This window comes from Staurois parvus, unplaced genomic scaffold (assembly GCF_062004578.1).
Source record: "Staurois parvus isolate SC_StPar_1 unplaced genomic scaffold, SC_StPar_1.0 ptg000390l, whole genome shotgun sequence".
Classification (NCBI taxonomy): Eukaryota; Metazoa; Chordata; class Amphibia; order Anura; family Ranidae; genus Staurois; species Staurois parvus.
The window spans coordinates 11,595,589-11,609,533 of NW_028318186.1; the positions used below are offsets into that span (position 1 = coordinate 11,595,589).

The window sequence follows — 13,945 nt, forward strand, 5'->3', positions numbered from 1 at the left end:
TGGGTCGCATAGGAGGCCTACACCAGGTGGGTTCTTTGGGCTGTGCCAGGCGTTGAATGCGGTAACTGACCCTTGCATGTGGGGTAACGCTTCGACCAAAGGCATGTTCACCAATGCCTAGGACCAGGCAGGGGCCGCAGTCATGTGAAAAATCAAACATTAAGGCGATTTCCCAACTCAAAGATGAGCCACGTGTGCAGTACTCAAAGTACAGAGTTCCTCCTTAAGCTGCTTTGTCCCATGTCCTACACACTCTGATGTACAGTTGTGTTCAAAATAATAGCAGTGTGTTGAAAAAAGTGAATAAAACTCAAAATCCTTCTAATAGCTTTTATTTCCATACACACAAATGCATTGGGAACACTACACATTCTATTCCAAATCAAAACATGAAGACAAATATTTCAAATTTGTGTTGTTCCTCTAAACAAATGGAAGAAAAGTGAATATTAGACTGTTCAAAAAAATAGCAGTGTTTGTATTCTTCTTTACAAACTCAAACATTCACTATATAAACTGAAAAATGTTTGAAGATTTTGCTTTCCTTTGAATCACGTAATGAATATTTAGTTGTATAAGCACTGTTTCTGAGAACTGCTGTACATCTGTGTTGCATGGAGTCAACCAACTTCTGGCACCTGTGAACAGGTATTCCAGCCCAGGATGATTGGACTACATTCCACAGTTCTTCTCTATTTCTTGGTTTTGCCTCAGAAACTGCATTTTTGATGTCACCCCACAAGTTTTCTATTGGATTAAGATTCGGGGATTGGGCTGGCCACTCCATAACGTCAATCTTGTTGGTCTGGAACCAAGATGTTGCACGTTTACTGGTGTGTTTGGGGTCGTTGTCTTGTTGGAACACCCATTTCAAGGGCATTTCCTCTTCAGCATAAGGCAGCATGACCTCTTCAAGTATTCTGATGTATTCAAACTGATCCATGATCCCTGGTATGCGATAAATAGGCCCAACACTGTAGTATGAGAAACATCCCCATATCATGATGCTTGCACCACCATGCTTCACTGTCTTCACAGTGTACTGTGGCTTGAATTCAGTGTTTGGGGGTCGTCTGACAAACTGTCTCCGGCCACTAGACCAAAAAAAAGAACAATCTTACTTTCATCAGTCCACAAAATGTTGCGCCATTTCGCTTTAGGCCAGTCAATGTGCTCTTTGGCAAATTGTAACCTCTTCAGCACACGTCTTTTTTTCAACAGTAGGACTTTGCGGGGGCTTCTTGCAGATAGCTTGGCTTCACATAGGCGCCATGTAGAAATATAATTTCTACCAAAAACAGTGATTGATCAGGTTAGTGATGTCTGACTGCTATTATTTTGAACACAACTGTATGTGTTGCATTCAGAGGGACAGGCTGAGCATCTGCCCACTCCAGCAGTCAGCGTACCTATTACCTTACACCCAGTAACAGAATGGGGTCCCGCTGAGTACATAGCGCGGACTTCATACATGTTCTCACTTGGCTTTTCACTTATTGTTCCTGCACCAAGTGACCAGGCTGTAGATCTCTAGTCCATTCCTGGTGACAGGCAGAAATGGACAGCTAGGAAGCGAGTCAAAGCACCCACTACCCCCCTCCTCCGCTTCTGGAGAACCCATCACCTAACAGGTACTACGCCAATGACTGGTTGTTATTTCTCTCTTGTGATTGCTCCTGTGCCTCTGTGGTAGTGATGTTACACACACCCCATGCTGTGGTCATGAACCCAAGTTTTTTAGCAATACACCAGGACCTTGCATGCTCCCCTTGAATGACTTCAAACCGAGTTCTAAGCAGTAGACTCAACCTTTCCTGGGAACTTGGCAGAACATGTATAACATGCACTAACATCCTTTTCCTAACTGTGGCTGCCCCAGGTTACCTGCACTTTGAGAAACGTCCATGCTTGGCGGTGCTCTAATAGCTCATGTTGCAGGGTTCTTCTGGTGAGCTGGCATTCCAGAGTGGACCAGGGGTCCCAGCAATTCACATGTTTCCCATGCATTTCTCCAAGTGTTCTCTGGAGCCTTTGTACCCCCTCCCCAGGGCTTCTCTTTCCTTCTTTATACTTCTCCGCTCTATACATTGCAAAGAGGACTGACCTCTTTGCTTTTATAGAACATGGGAGGAAGGTGTGACCCCAGTGAAAGCTGGCAAACACACCAAGGAAAAACGGCAAAGCATTAACCCTTTCCCCTCTGACCTGGGCAACTGGGTGCTAATTAAATATCCAGTAGGCTACCTGTCTATATATTTTTAGTCAACAGCAGAGTAAAGTCCGATGTCTCGCTGAGCCAGTCTAGGCTCTGGAGAGATCCCAACTTTAAAGTCGGGATCCACCCAGATGCCTGGACCGACAGCTGGCGCAGCCTCTCAACTGCGCTGCCGGCAGACTGAGCCAGTCGCTCCCACCCTGTTCACAATCCGGCGCTCCAGTGGATGCTGGGGAGGTAGAGCAGAGAGACAATGACTAACAGTCACAGCTCTCTGCTCACTGAAGATTGAGCACTGAGCAATCAGTCTTTGATCACTCAGTTCTTGGTCTTAGAGGCGGTGGGGGACAGATGCAGCATCGGATCAATGATGCATCTACCTAGGTGAATATAACTGTTTGGGTTTTTTTATATTCCTGAACTTCCATTTTAAAGTGAAGCTACACTGTGGAAGCTCGGACCAAAAATTGAAGGCAGTGGGCAAAGGACTAATCACCAGTATTGCCTGTGGTTTCTGCAGCTGAACTTTTCCCCATTACGTACGAACCATGCATTGTTCTGCACTGTCCGCGTGGAGGCATCTTTGTAAAAGTAGGGCTTTGCTTCCTCATGTTAGAGCTGCCCCCCTGATGATTGGCAGAAAAGAATATCCAAGCAGTATGTATGTAAGCACAGATCTAAAGAAGGGAACAGATGCAAGAAGATGCATGTCTGCAGGTCCTCAGGTACAGCTTCCTCTCCATCAAGGAGAACAGTGAGCAGCACAGTAGTGGCATCACCAAATGTCCTGAGACTAGCAATCAGAGGCAGCAGTACCTTGGAGTACTGCTTTAGCACAGATGGCATCTAGATGTTTCCTATAGCAAAGCAGATCTTCAGTTTTTAAGTTCAGATACTTTTATTCTGGGTGATGGGGCCCCATATCAAAACCATAAAGTGGCTCCCTGCCCCTTTAATCTCTGTCTCAAAAGCAGTATCTCTATTGATACAAAATATGGCCTTCAGAACAATATACAGAGGTTTCTAAGCCATATAGACATTGATTTTTTTCTCAATGTATTTGCCTAATGCTATTGCTACCTCCATAATTTGCTGTGTTGCTATACCCTACTGAGATTACTACTTGTGTGTTGAGTGCTCAAAGTTTCTTTTGCCCTTTTCTTGCGTGTTTGGTGTGTTGCTTGCATTTTGTTTGTTTCTAGATGTGTATAAATCAGTGACTGAATGGAATACATTGTGTATCAGGATGATGGTACACAGCAGAGATGCAGACTATAATTTCATTTCTGCTGCTCTTCTGATACACATGGTGGGGGGGCATGTCTACTAAACGGTGCAGTAAAAATAATAGGCTCTGTACAGTCACATTGTAGATTAAATGATCACCCAATGCTTGCATATCTTTGCTTCCGGTTCCTCCCACAGATCAAAAACTTCTTGGTAGTCTAACCAGATGGCGTCTGCATCTGGCTATTAACATTGATGCCCTCTGATTTAAGAACAATAATAAAAATTTTAGGTGAAAACTAGGAATGTGCACCTTTGCACAATAATGGTTCTCACACCCTGTTGTTGAATTACAGCTGCTGGTCTCTGCTGTCAATCAAAAATCTATCAGCGTGGTTTTTCATTGTGTGATCACCATGACAGCCAATAATGTTGATCCCATGCAGAATGGAGGCTCATTCACAAAATAAACATCTTCAGCCTGTAGATCCCTCTGCAGCCTGAAGATGGCAGCATGACTGTGTTTCATATTGTGATTGTCATATACATTTAGTGTATTAACCACTTGCCTACCGAGCACTGCCCAAGCCAATTTTCCGCTTCCTGCGCTGTTGCACTTTGAGTGACAATTGCGCAGTCATGCAACATTGTACCCATATGAAATTTTTATCATTTTTTTTCACACAAATAGAGCTTTTATTTGTTGGTATGTGCTCACTGTTTGGTGTTTTATTTTTTGCGCTATAAACAAAAAAAAAGCAAACATTTTGAAAAAAAAAGTTTTTTTTCTTTGTTTCTATTATAAAATTTTGCAAACAATTTTTCTCCTTCACTGACGTGCCTTGATGAGGCTGCACTGATAGGCAGCACTGATGGGCACTGATAGGTGGCACTGATGAGCTGGCACCGATATGCAACAATGATGGGCACTGATAGGCAGCTCTGATGGGCACTGATAAGTAGCACTGATATGCGGCACTGATGAGCTGGCACTGATATGCAACAATGATGGGCACTGATAGACGGCACTGATGGGCACTGATAAGTGACACTGACTGGCGGCACTGCTGGGCACTGACTGGCAGGACTGCTGGGCACTGACGGGTGGCACTGCTGGGCAGCACTAATGGGTGGCACTGATGAGCACAGGTGGGTGGCACTGATGGGCACAGGTGGGCGGCACTGCTGGGTGGCACTGCTGGGCACCAATCATCAGGGCACTGATAATCAGTGCCCTGATGATCGGTGCCGATCCCTCCTCTGACAATCACCGGTTATTGGCAGTACGTTCCTCATGCACTGACAGTGTGAGGAAAGTGCAGCCGATAACCGGCAACTGCATTTTGATCTGCTGTGTCATTGGGACACGGCTGATCACGTGGTAAAAGGGCGCTGTGATTGGCCTTTTACCACATCATGTGACCAGCTGTGTCCGTTGGACACAGCGATCACAGAGATCGCCGGGTGCATGCCCCCGGGGACACGTGGGAGGGCGCGTTCTGAGAGAACGTCATGTGACGCCCTCCCAGAACAGGTCGGCCGCAGTGAAGCCGTCATTCAGCTATCTGCAGTCGACAAGTGGTTAAATTAAATTCCTGAGCAGAAGAAAGGACTGGCAATCTATTTCTGTATTCTGTCAAGACAGCCCAAAGGACCCAAACCAAGCAAATCAGCAAACACAGCACTTTTTTTTTAGGAATATATGCATGCTGATTTATTCCATCTGTAGAGACCTATAAAGATAATTGCCTGCATTGCTTGGATTCCTAATGGCCCATTTAGACTGTCCGGATCCTTTGCGTTACCTCCGATGTGTTAACATGCCATATTATGTGTGTTACCGTGTATCGCATTCAAAGCCAACACGCACAAACCATCAGGATGTGCACCATTTTTAACAACATAGGTCTCCACAAAACGCAGATGATTCACATCTGTCCATTGCGATGTGCTAAAATGCACGTGTGTTGTGATGTGATGACTAGGTGCGTTGGGATGTCATTAAAAATAAATGACACCAAAAAGCACTGCATTTAGCTTAGTGTGTTTTACTACAACAAAACAGCCTGAAAGGGTCCTAAAAGATTTCAATCATTGCACCTCAAACAGTTCTATATGCAGATTTTACATCTGGATGGCAAAGTGCTAAAGCCCTGAGTTCCCTGATTCAGTCACCCCCTACCTAGGACAGCTGTCACCAGACTAGAAAGACAGACATATTATTATAGCACCTGCCTCTTATAGACTATCACCATTTAGTAGACATGAACCAAAGCCCTTACACTTTGTATTCGGATCATTTCAGCCACGAGGAAAATCGCCAGGAAGATAATAGACGACTGGTTAGGTAATTATGCCTGTTTATTTTATTGTAAAACAAAAACACCTAATTTGTTTCTTGCAAGTTAATTAAGGAATTACAATGAAACTAAATAACAGCTCAAAGCGGCAGTTTTCTAATAAAAGAAATGTGGAGGTATAATTATTTGTAGAATCATTGCTGAATGCCTTCAAGATGGGAGGTTACAATAACAGACCCTTTCATGACTAGAGCACCAGAGATAGGTCATCCAAATCCCCCCCCCCCCCTTACTATACTTAAATAAAAACCATGACACCAATTTTGGAGTAAATGGCCAACATGGCCTTTTATTAACAAACATTTTTAACACCAACCATTCCTTATAACAGAAACATACAGAGTTGTTGTTGTTGGTCTTCGAAGGCACCCCACAAAAATGATCTGAAATGCACCTGCGGACAACCATATTACACAAAGGCCTCCAGCCGCAACCAACCAGCTCGGAGACAACCATACCGTCCGCAGTGCAGCACCACCACCTTCCAGTTAAACCTTGGTTAACTGGAATGTCCCCGGGCACACCATACCACCGATGGGTCCCACACCATTATCTGTACCTCCAAGATAAGAACCGCCTCCAAGACCAACAACCGCCCAAGACCGAAATAACCCCCTGTCCCCCGAGAGGAACACAATACTCCCTATAACATGGGAGGGCGGGAGGGAATCTCACTCACCAACGTCCAGCTCCGAAATGATGCCTCCCCCCCCCGGGACACCCCACCCTAAGGTGCGGCAGAGCCCACCCACGCTCTCTCTCCACCAACCAGCACACCCAGCTATACTTTTCCACACCCCCCTGGCACATAATTAACCCTTTCTTATTTTCCTTCCCACTCTAGGCCTAGTCATGCCTGCCCTGCGCTAATTTTCCTTTCCTTTTTTCGCTACGGGCATTACTTGACTAGAGCACCAGAGATAGGTCATCCAAATCCCCCCCCACCCCCTTACTATACTTAAATAAAAACCATGACACCAATTTTGGAGTAAATGGCCAACATGGCCTTTTATTAACAAACATTTTTAACACCAACCATTTCTTATAACAGAAACATACAGAGTTGTTGTTGTTGGTCTTCGAAGGCACCCCACAAAAATGATCTGAAATGCACCTGCGGACAACCATATTACACAAAGGCCTCCAGCCGCAACCAACCAGCTCGGAGACAACCATACCGTCCGCAGTGCAGCACCACCACCTTCCAGTTAAACCTTGGTTAACTGGAATGTCCCCGGGCACACCATACCACCGATGGGTCCCACACCATTATCTGTACCTCCAAGATAAGAACCGCCTCCAAGACCAACAACCGCCACAGCACGCTGGGTAAGCCCTTACCCATGCGTGCCCCACCACAAACGAACAGCTCTCTGAATTCCGTCCTGCAAACCCAGAGCCCATAAATCCGTGCCAACAGCATTGAGATGAACCCCATCACTCCGCAGATACCGCCAAGTATCTACCTCCAACTCAAAGTGCCGGACCACCAACCCCCCATTCCGAACAAAGAAGCGCCCCACCTCCTTGTTGACCTTGATCCGAGCCTTATTGAGCCGCTCCACCGACCGCGCCAAACGCCAAGAGGTGCGGGCTACCATGTCCGACCACACCAACACCATCTCAGGATAATCCCGACGCAATTGAAGAAAATCCAGCTTAACATCCCGCACCAGCTCCCGCATGGACCGAACCCCTAGATCGTTGCCACCCGCATGAAGCACCAAAACATCCGGCGGTCTATCCAGGCATGCAAAACGCTGCACCTCAGGTACCACACGACCCCACAACATCCCCGGCACACCTATCCATCGGACACAAGCCGCTTTCCTAGCCAATCCCAGCTGCCGGCCATTAGGCCGCACATCCGCCCGCCGAGCCCCCCAAAAAACGTAGGAGTGCCCCAGGATCCAGACCAGGCAAACCGCTCCATCTGAAATAAAAGAACAAAAACTACCACAAGAACCAACAACATCACAGAGACAGGACAAACTCCCCCATCCCCAGCAACCAAAAGAACCCGGAATCCACCCTTAGTCCCCCAGCAGATGCGGGCGAACGTACAGGCGAAATCTCTGCGAATCCCACCTACCAATCCGTTTTACCGCCTCATCCGACAAACCCCACCGGGCGGCCTCAGTAGCAGCCCCAATACGAAACGAGTGTGAAGCATACAAAGATGCATCCAAACCAACATCCCGTAAACATTTCCGAAAAACCGTCACAAATTGAAAACGAGTTAACGGGGACCCATCAGCATGCATCAAAAAGGACCCCTGCCCCACCGGACGCCAGGACACAAATTCTCGAACCGCATGCACCGGGCACACTAGTGATCCTGGAAGGGCAAGAAACCGAACCCGCGCACCACGACCCCAGCGGTCCGTCTTAGACCGACGGATGAACACCTCCACCCAGCACACAACATCATCCACCAACAACCCCCCAAGCACCGATTTGGATGGACTAACAAGCTTCCCAATACGCAACGCCCCAAAGAAGGCCACCGCAAAAGCCGCCCTAAACAAGCCCACTTCAAAGTCCGAAGAACAAAGAAACCGCAAATGTGTAAATAAAGATCCTAACAACTCGAAGGACACCGGGCGACGGGAATCCCTACTGCGATGAGCCCTACGGTAACCCCGAATAGCCTGACGCACCCAAAAATCTTTGGTAAAATCCCGACACCCTTGTAACTTAAAAAAGAAGGCCAAACCAGCCAACCGATCCACCGTTGCAGCAGACACCCCCCGCTCCAAATTCCTTGCCAAATAGTACAGCAATGCCACACGCACCTCCGGCCCCCAGGGATCAATATCGACCTGTTGTAACAGGTCCAGCCACTCCCGCCAAACCGTCGAGTACGCAGACCATGTCGCCTCACTCACCGACCGCCGGATCCAGCCGGATACGACCCCAAGGCAATCTCCCACAGCCAGTCGGGACAAGGAACCCCAGGGTGCTCCGCAGCCGGCGCCAACTCCCGGAATTTGTCCCACTGAAAACGAGACAAAGCGTCAGCCAAAGTGTTGTCAACCCCAGGGAGATGCACCGCATGGATAAAAACATTCAGCTGCAGGCAACGCAACACTAAATGGCGAAGCAGGCCAACCACCGGCCGCGAGGCAGCCGACACCCGGTTGATGACCTGAACCACCCCCAAATTGTCGCAATGAAAACGAACCTTCTGATTCCGAAAATCTGCACCCCAAACCTCGACCGCCAAGACCACCGGAAAAAGTTCCAACAGAACCAGGTTACGAAGGAAACCCGCCGCCACCCAGGAAGGAGGCCACGGAGCCGCACTCCACCGTCCCTGAAAAAAGGCCCCATAACCCCCGGAAGCCGCCGCATCCGTGAACAAGTCCAAGTCAAAATTGCTGACCGGGCCAGACATCCACAAAGCCCGTCCGTTAAACGAAGTCAAAAAATTGTGCCAAATCCGCAAATCCTCCCGATGCTCCCTAGTCAAACGAATAAAATGTAAAGGGGAAGTAATCCCTGCCGTCGCCGCTGCCAACCGGCGGCAAAACACCCGACCCATTGGCAGGATGCGACAAGCGAAGTTCAGTTTACCCAACAACGACTGTAAGGCCCGCAGTTGAATTTTTCGCTTGCCGAGCACCCCACCAATTTCCCCTTGCAGGGCCAAAAGCTTGTCCCCAGGCAGCCGGCACTCCATTGCATCAGAGTCCAAAATGATACCCAGGAAAGTAATGATCGAAGCCGGGCCCTCCGTCTTGTCCAAAGCCAGCGGAATCCCAAAACGTTCAGCAACGTGTTGCAAAGTGGCCAGCAAAACTGCGCACACTCTGGAAGCTGGCGGACCCACGCAAAGAAAATCATCCAAATAGTGGATGACAGAATTGACCCCGGAAACATCCCGCACCACCCACTCCACGAACGAACTGAACTGCTCAAACAAAGCGCAAGATATGGAACACCCCATGGGAAGGCACTTATCAACATAAAACGAGCCCTCCCAATGACAACCCAAGAAACGAAAACTGTCCGGATGTACCGGCAACAATCGAAACGCGGACTCAACATCCGATTTCGCCATAAGCGAACCACGCCCATAACGACGAACCCAGAAAACCGCCGCGTCAAACGACGTGTAAGACACTGAACAGGACTGCGGATCGATAGCGTCATTCACCGACCCCCCTTTCGGAAAAGACAGGTGATGAATTAACCGAAACGAATTCGGCTCCTTCTTGGGCACCACCCCCAAGGGGGAAACCACCAGATCCGAAAACGGGGCGCAAGAAAATGGGCCGCCCATACGACCTAACCCCACTTCTTTTTGCAACTTAACCGAAACAACCTCCGCATGCCGCAAGGCCGACCGCAAGTTCCGAGCTAAGGGGGGAACAGAAGTCAAAGTGCACGGGATGTGGAAACCCTCCGAAAACCCTGCCGCCAGCAGCACAGCGGCTGCCCGATCAGGATATCTATCTAGGAAAGGCTGCATCCTTTCCACCCTTACCGGTGTTGTCCCTCTTACCCGCATGCTCGCCGGAAGGGCCTCTGCCCCGCTTGAAACAGCGCGACAACGGATGGGAGCCGCCGCAACCGGAACACTCATGCTTAAAACGGCAGGACCCTCCGAAACGACAAGCGCTTTCCTGGAACTGCCAACAGAAGCCCCTACGCTTTGAGGCCAATTGTCCGGGGGAGAATGAACCACCGGCCCCCCCCTGAAAAAACGGACCAGGAGGCCTCGCTGGAGTCATGAGGCGCATCCAAAGGCCAATGTCCTTATGGTCCCAACGCAATGAAGGGCGAACAGCCCGCCGCTGCCGAAACTGCTCATCATACCGGAGCCACGCAGTCCCACCGTAAACCCTGTGAGCCTCGCTAATGGCGTCAAGGTAACAAAAGAGCGCCGAGCAATGCTCAGGAGCCTTCTCCCCAATAACACTGGCCATGATCGCAAACGCCTGCATCCAATTCGCAAAAGTACGCGGGATAAAGCGAAAACGCCGCTTCTCCGCTTCCTCCCGCCTGCCCTCGTCAACCGGCAACCCCTCTAAAGGAAAACGCTCCAACGGCAAGAGCGTGAAGATCTCCACATACTCCCCGCTCCAAATCCGCTCCCGAACCTCCAACGGCAAGTGCGCACCTAAAGGGCCCTCGAAGCACACGTATACCTCGCACTTGGCCGAGTCCGCCAAGCCGACCGCTCCGGACACCCCCGCACCCCCATCCAAAGCCGTGGAACCCAAAGCATCAGATTCCGCCGCAACCACCCCAGGCCCAGAACCAGGGGAGGAGAAACCCCCGATCTCCGCACGGCCCCCCCGTCCTGCACTCGGACCTGTAAACCGTCCCCACCAGCCGGCGGGAGCCACGCCACAGCAGGCCCAGGGACCCCACTACCGCCCCGCTCAAGTCGCTGCAACAAATTATGCAAACCGGAAATCAAATCGCAGAGCCCCCCCCCCCCCGAGACCGGAATCAGGAACGCCGACCTCCCGCACCGCCGAGGCCCCCCCCCCAACAGGTCCCGTAGCGCAGAAGAAAAAGAAAAAGGTAACTCACCAGGCTGCCCAGGAGACGTCCCATCAGCAGCGCGACCCACGTCCAGCGATGCCGAGCGGCCAGCTGTCACCCCCGCATCGGGTTCCGACAGCTCGCCCTCCGATCTCACGTCCACCCCTCGACGGCTGGATGGCCTCCCAGTCCCAGGAGCCACGGATCCTCGAGCGCTGTGCCTCCGCTGGCTCCGCCTCCCGGCACCAGCCACGCCCATCGACGTCCCTGGGTTCCGACCAGACACGCGACCTGCAGCACTCTCCTCCAGCCTGTGACTCTTCGGAGCCGCCGCTCCACGCTTCCCATGGGGCCTGCCAGCTGCAGCAGGGGACAGCCCGGCAGCCGCAGCGCTGCGTCTCCCTCATCGGGCTCCCTCCCTGACAGGCACCTGGTCAGTGGAGGAGCCGGTGACATCCTGCTTCCTCAGCCGTTGCCGGGGATTCCTCCCGGCCTCCCCGCGAGCAGAGGCAATGGAGCGCCCTGCCAGCGGGGTCGGAGGGTCCCGAACGGGGCTCCCAGTGTGGCGCTGAGCTCTGGGGGAGGGGGAGCCCGGACTAAAGGCCGAGACCTCCGAGCACGTGGGCGCACCCGCCCCTCTCCCGCTGGTGATGAGCCCGGGTCATGCGAAAAACCCGGGTCCTGGGACAAGCCCGGGTCCTGCAGGAAGGCAGACACCCGGCGCTGAGCTCTGGGGGAGGGGGAGCCCGGACTAAAGTGCTCCGGAGGCCGAGACCTCCGAGCACGTGGGCGCACCCGCCCCTCTCCCTCTGGTGATGAGCCCGGGTCCTGCGATAAGCCCGGGTCCAGGGACACGCCCGGGTCCTGCAGGAAGGCAGAGACCCGGCTCTGCAGCCAGTCCATCCCATGAGAGGCAGCCGCCTCACGAAGCTGGGCCACCAAGCCATCCATGACAGCCCCCCACAGACCGCACCGAGACCCCCAGGGAAAAAAGGCCCTAACAATATGCTGGCGTAGTGAGGGTGGGAGGGAATGAATCTCACTCACCAACGTCCAGCTCCGAAATGATGCCTCCCCCCCCCGGGACACCCCACCCTAAGGTGCGGCAGAGCCCACCCACGATCTCTCTCCACCAACCAGCACACCCAGCTATACTTTTCCACACCCCCCTGGCACATAATTAACCCTTTCTTATTCTCCTTCCCACTCTAGGCCTAGTCATGCCTGCCCTGCGCTAATTTTCCTTTCCTTTTTTCGCTACGGGCATTACTGTACAGGAGCACATAGATAAAAGGAGATGGTGAAGGTGCAGTATTAATCCATAGCAACTGGGTTTAGGTTAACTGAAGTGAGGACACTAAAAGGGTTAGGCCACCCAGAAGTGATCACTTGGCTCATTTTCTCTTCTGCTACTACTAAATGATGCAGTGGGCTTAGAATATAACAGACTGAATCATTTTGGGTATACCTTTGCATTAAGCAATGATCTGCAAATCATTACATTGATGCAACTCAAAAAATGATATACAATATGGAAAAATGTTTATGGACAACTGGCCATCATACCTATATGAGCGTATTGGACATCCAATTCTTAAACCATGGGCATTATTATGGAGCTTCCTCCTTTGCAGTTTTAACAGCCTCCACTCTTCTGGGAAGGCTTTCCATAGGATTTTGGAGGGTATCTGTAGGAAATTGCCAAAAGAGCATTTGTGAGATCAGATGCATCTGCAATGTTGGACAAGAAGACTTCTATTTCAATTCATTCCAAAGGTGTTCATTGGGGTTGAGGTCAGGGCTCTGAGCAGACCACTCAAGTACTTTCACACCAAATTCATCAGTGTTCAGTAGGGTTCAGGTTTGGAATCTGTGCAGGTCACTCAAGTTCCTCCATATCAATCATATCAGCGGTCATTAGGGTTGAGGTCAGGTACTGATATTAGGCGAGAAGATCTGGCTCCCATTCAGCATTACAATTACATACAAAGGTGTTCAGTAGGGTTGAGGTCAGGTATTGATATTAGGCGAGAAGATCTGGCTCACTTTCAGCATTACAATTACATACAAAGGTGTTCAGTAGGGTTTAGGTCAGGTATTGATATTAGGCGAGAAGATCTGGCTCACATTCAGCATTACAAATACATACAAAGGTGTTCAGTAAGGTTAAGGTCAGGTATTGATATTAGGCGAGAAGATCTGGCTCACATTCAGCATTACAATTAAATACAAAGGTGTTCAGTAAGGTTGAGGTCATGTACTGATATTAGTTGAGAAGATCTGGCTCACATTCAGCATTACAATTACATACAAAGGTGTTCAGTAGGGTTGAGGTCAGGTACTGATATTAGTTGAGAAGATCTGGCTCACATTCAGCATTACAATTACATACAAAGGTGTTCAGTAGGGTTGAGGTCATGTACTGATATTAGGCGAGAAGATCTGGCTCACATTCAGCATTACAATTAAATACAAAGGTGTTCAGTAGGGTTGAGGTCAGGCATTGATATTAGGCGAAAAGATCTGGCTCACATTCAGCATTACAATTACATACTAAGGTGTTCAGTAGGGTTGAGGTCAGGTATTGATATTAGGCGAGAAGATCTGGCTCACATTCAGCATTATAATTAAATACAAAGGTGTTTAG

The 13,945-nt window shown here is 50.0% G+C and overlaps 2 protein-coding genes across 19 annotated transcripts in view; one reads left to right on the top strand and one right to left on the bottom strand.

Moving 5' to 3' along the window:
• Positions 1–13,945, top strand: part of OTOF (otoferlin) — a 547,586-nt gene that overhangs the window by 264,596 nt on the left and 269,045 nt on the right. The gene's annotated exons all lie outside the window — the stretch shown is intronic.
• Positions 6,857–11,557, bottom strand: LOC149455690 (uncharacterized). The gene is made up of 2 exons (XM_089685957.1): positions 11,347–11,557; positions 6,857–7,735 (listed from the first exon to the last, which is right to left on the bottom strand). Exons 1-2 carry the CDS (start codon positions 11,555–11,557, stop codon positions 7,140–7,142), a joined length of 807 nt encoding a protein of 268 aa, XP_089542083.1. The 3' UTR covers positions 6,857–7,139.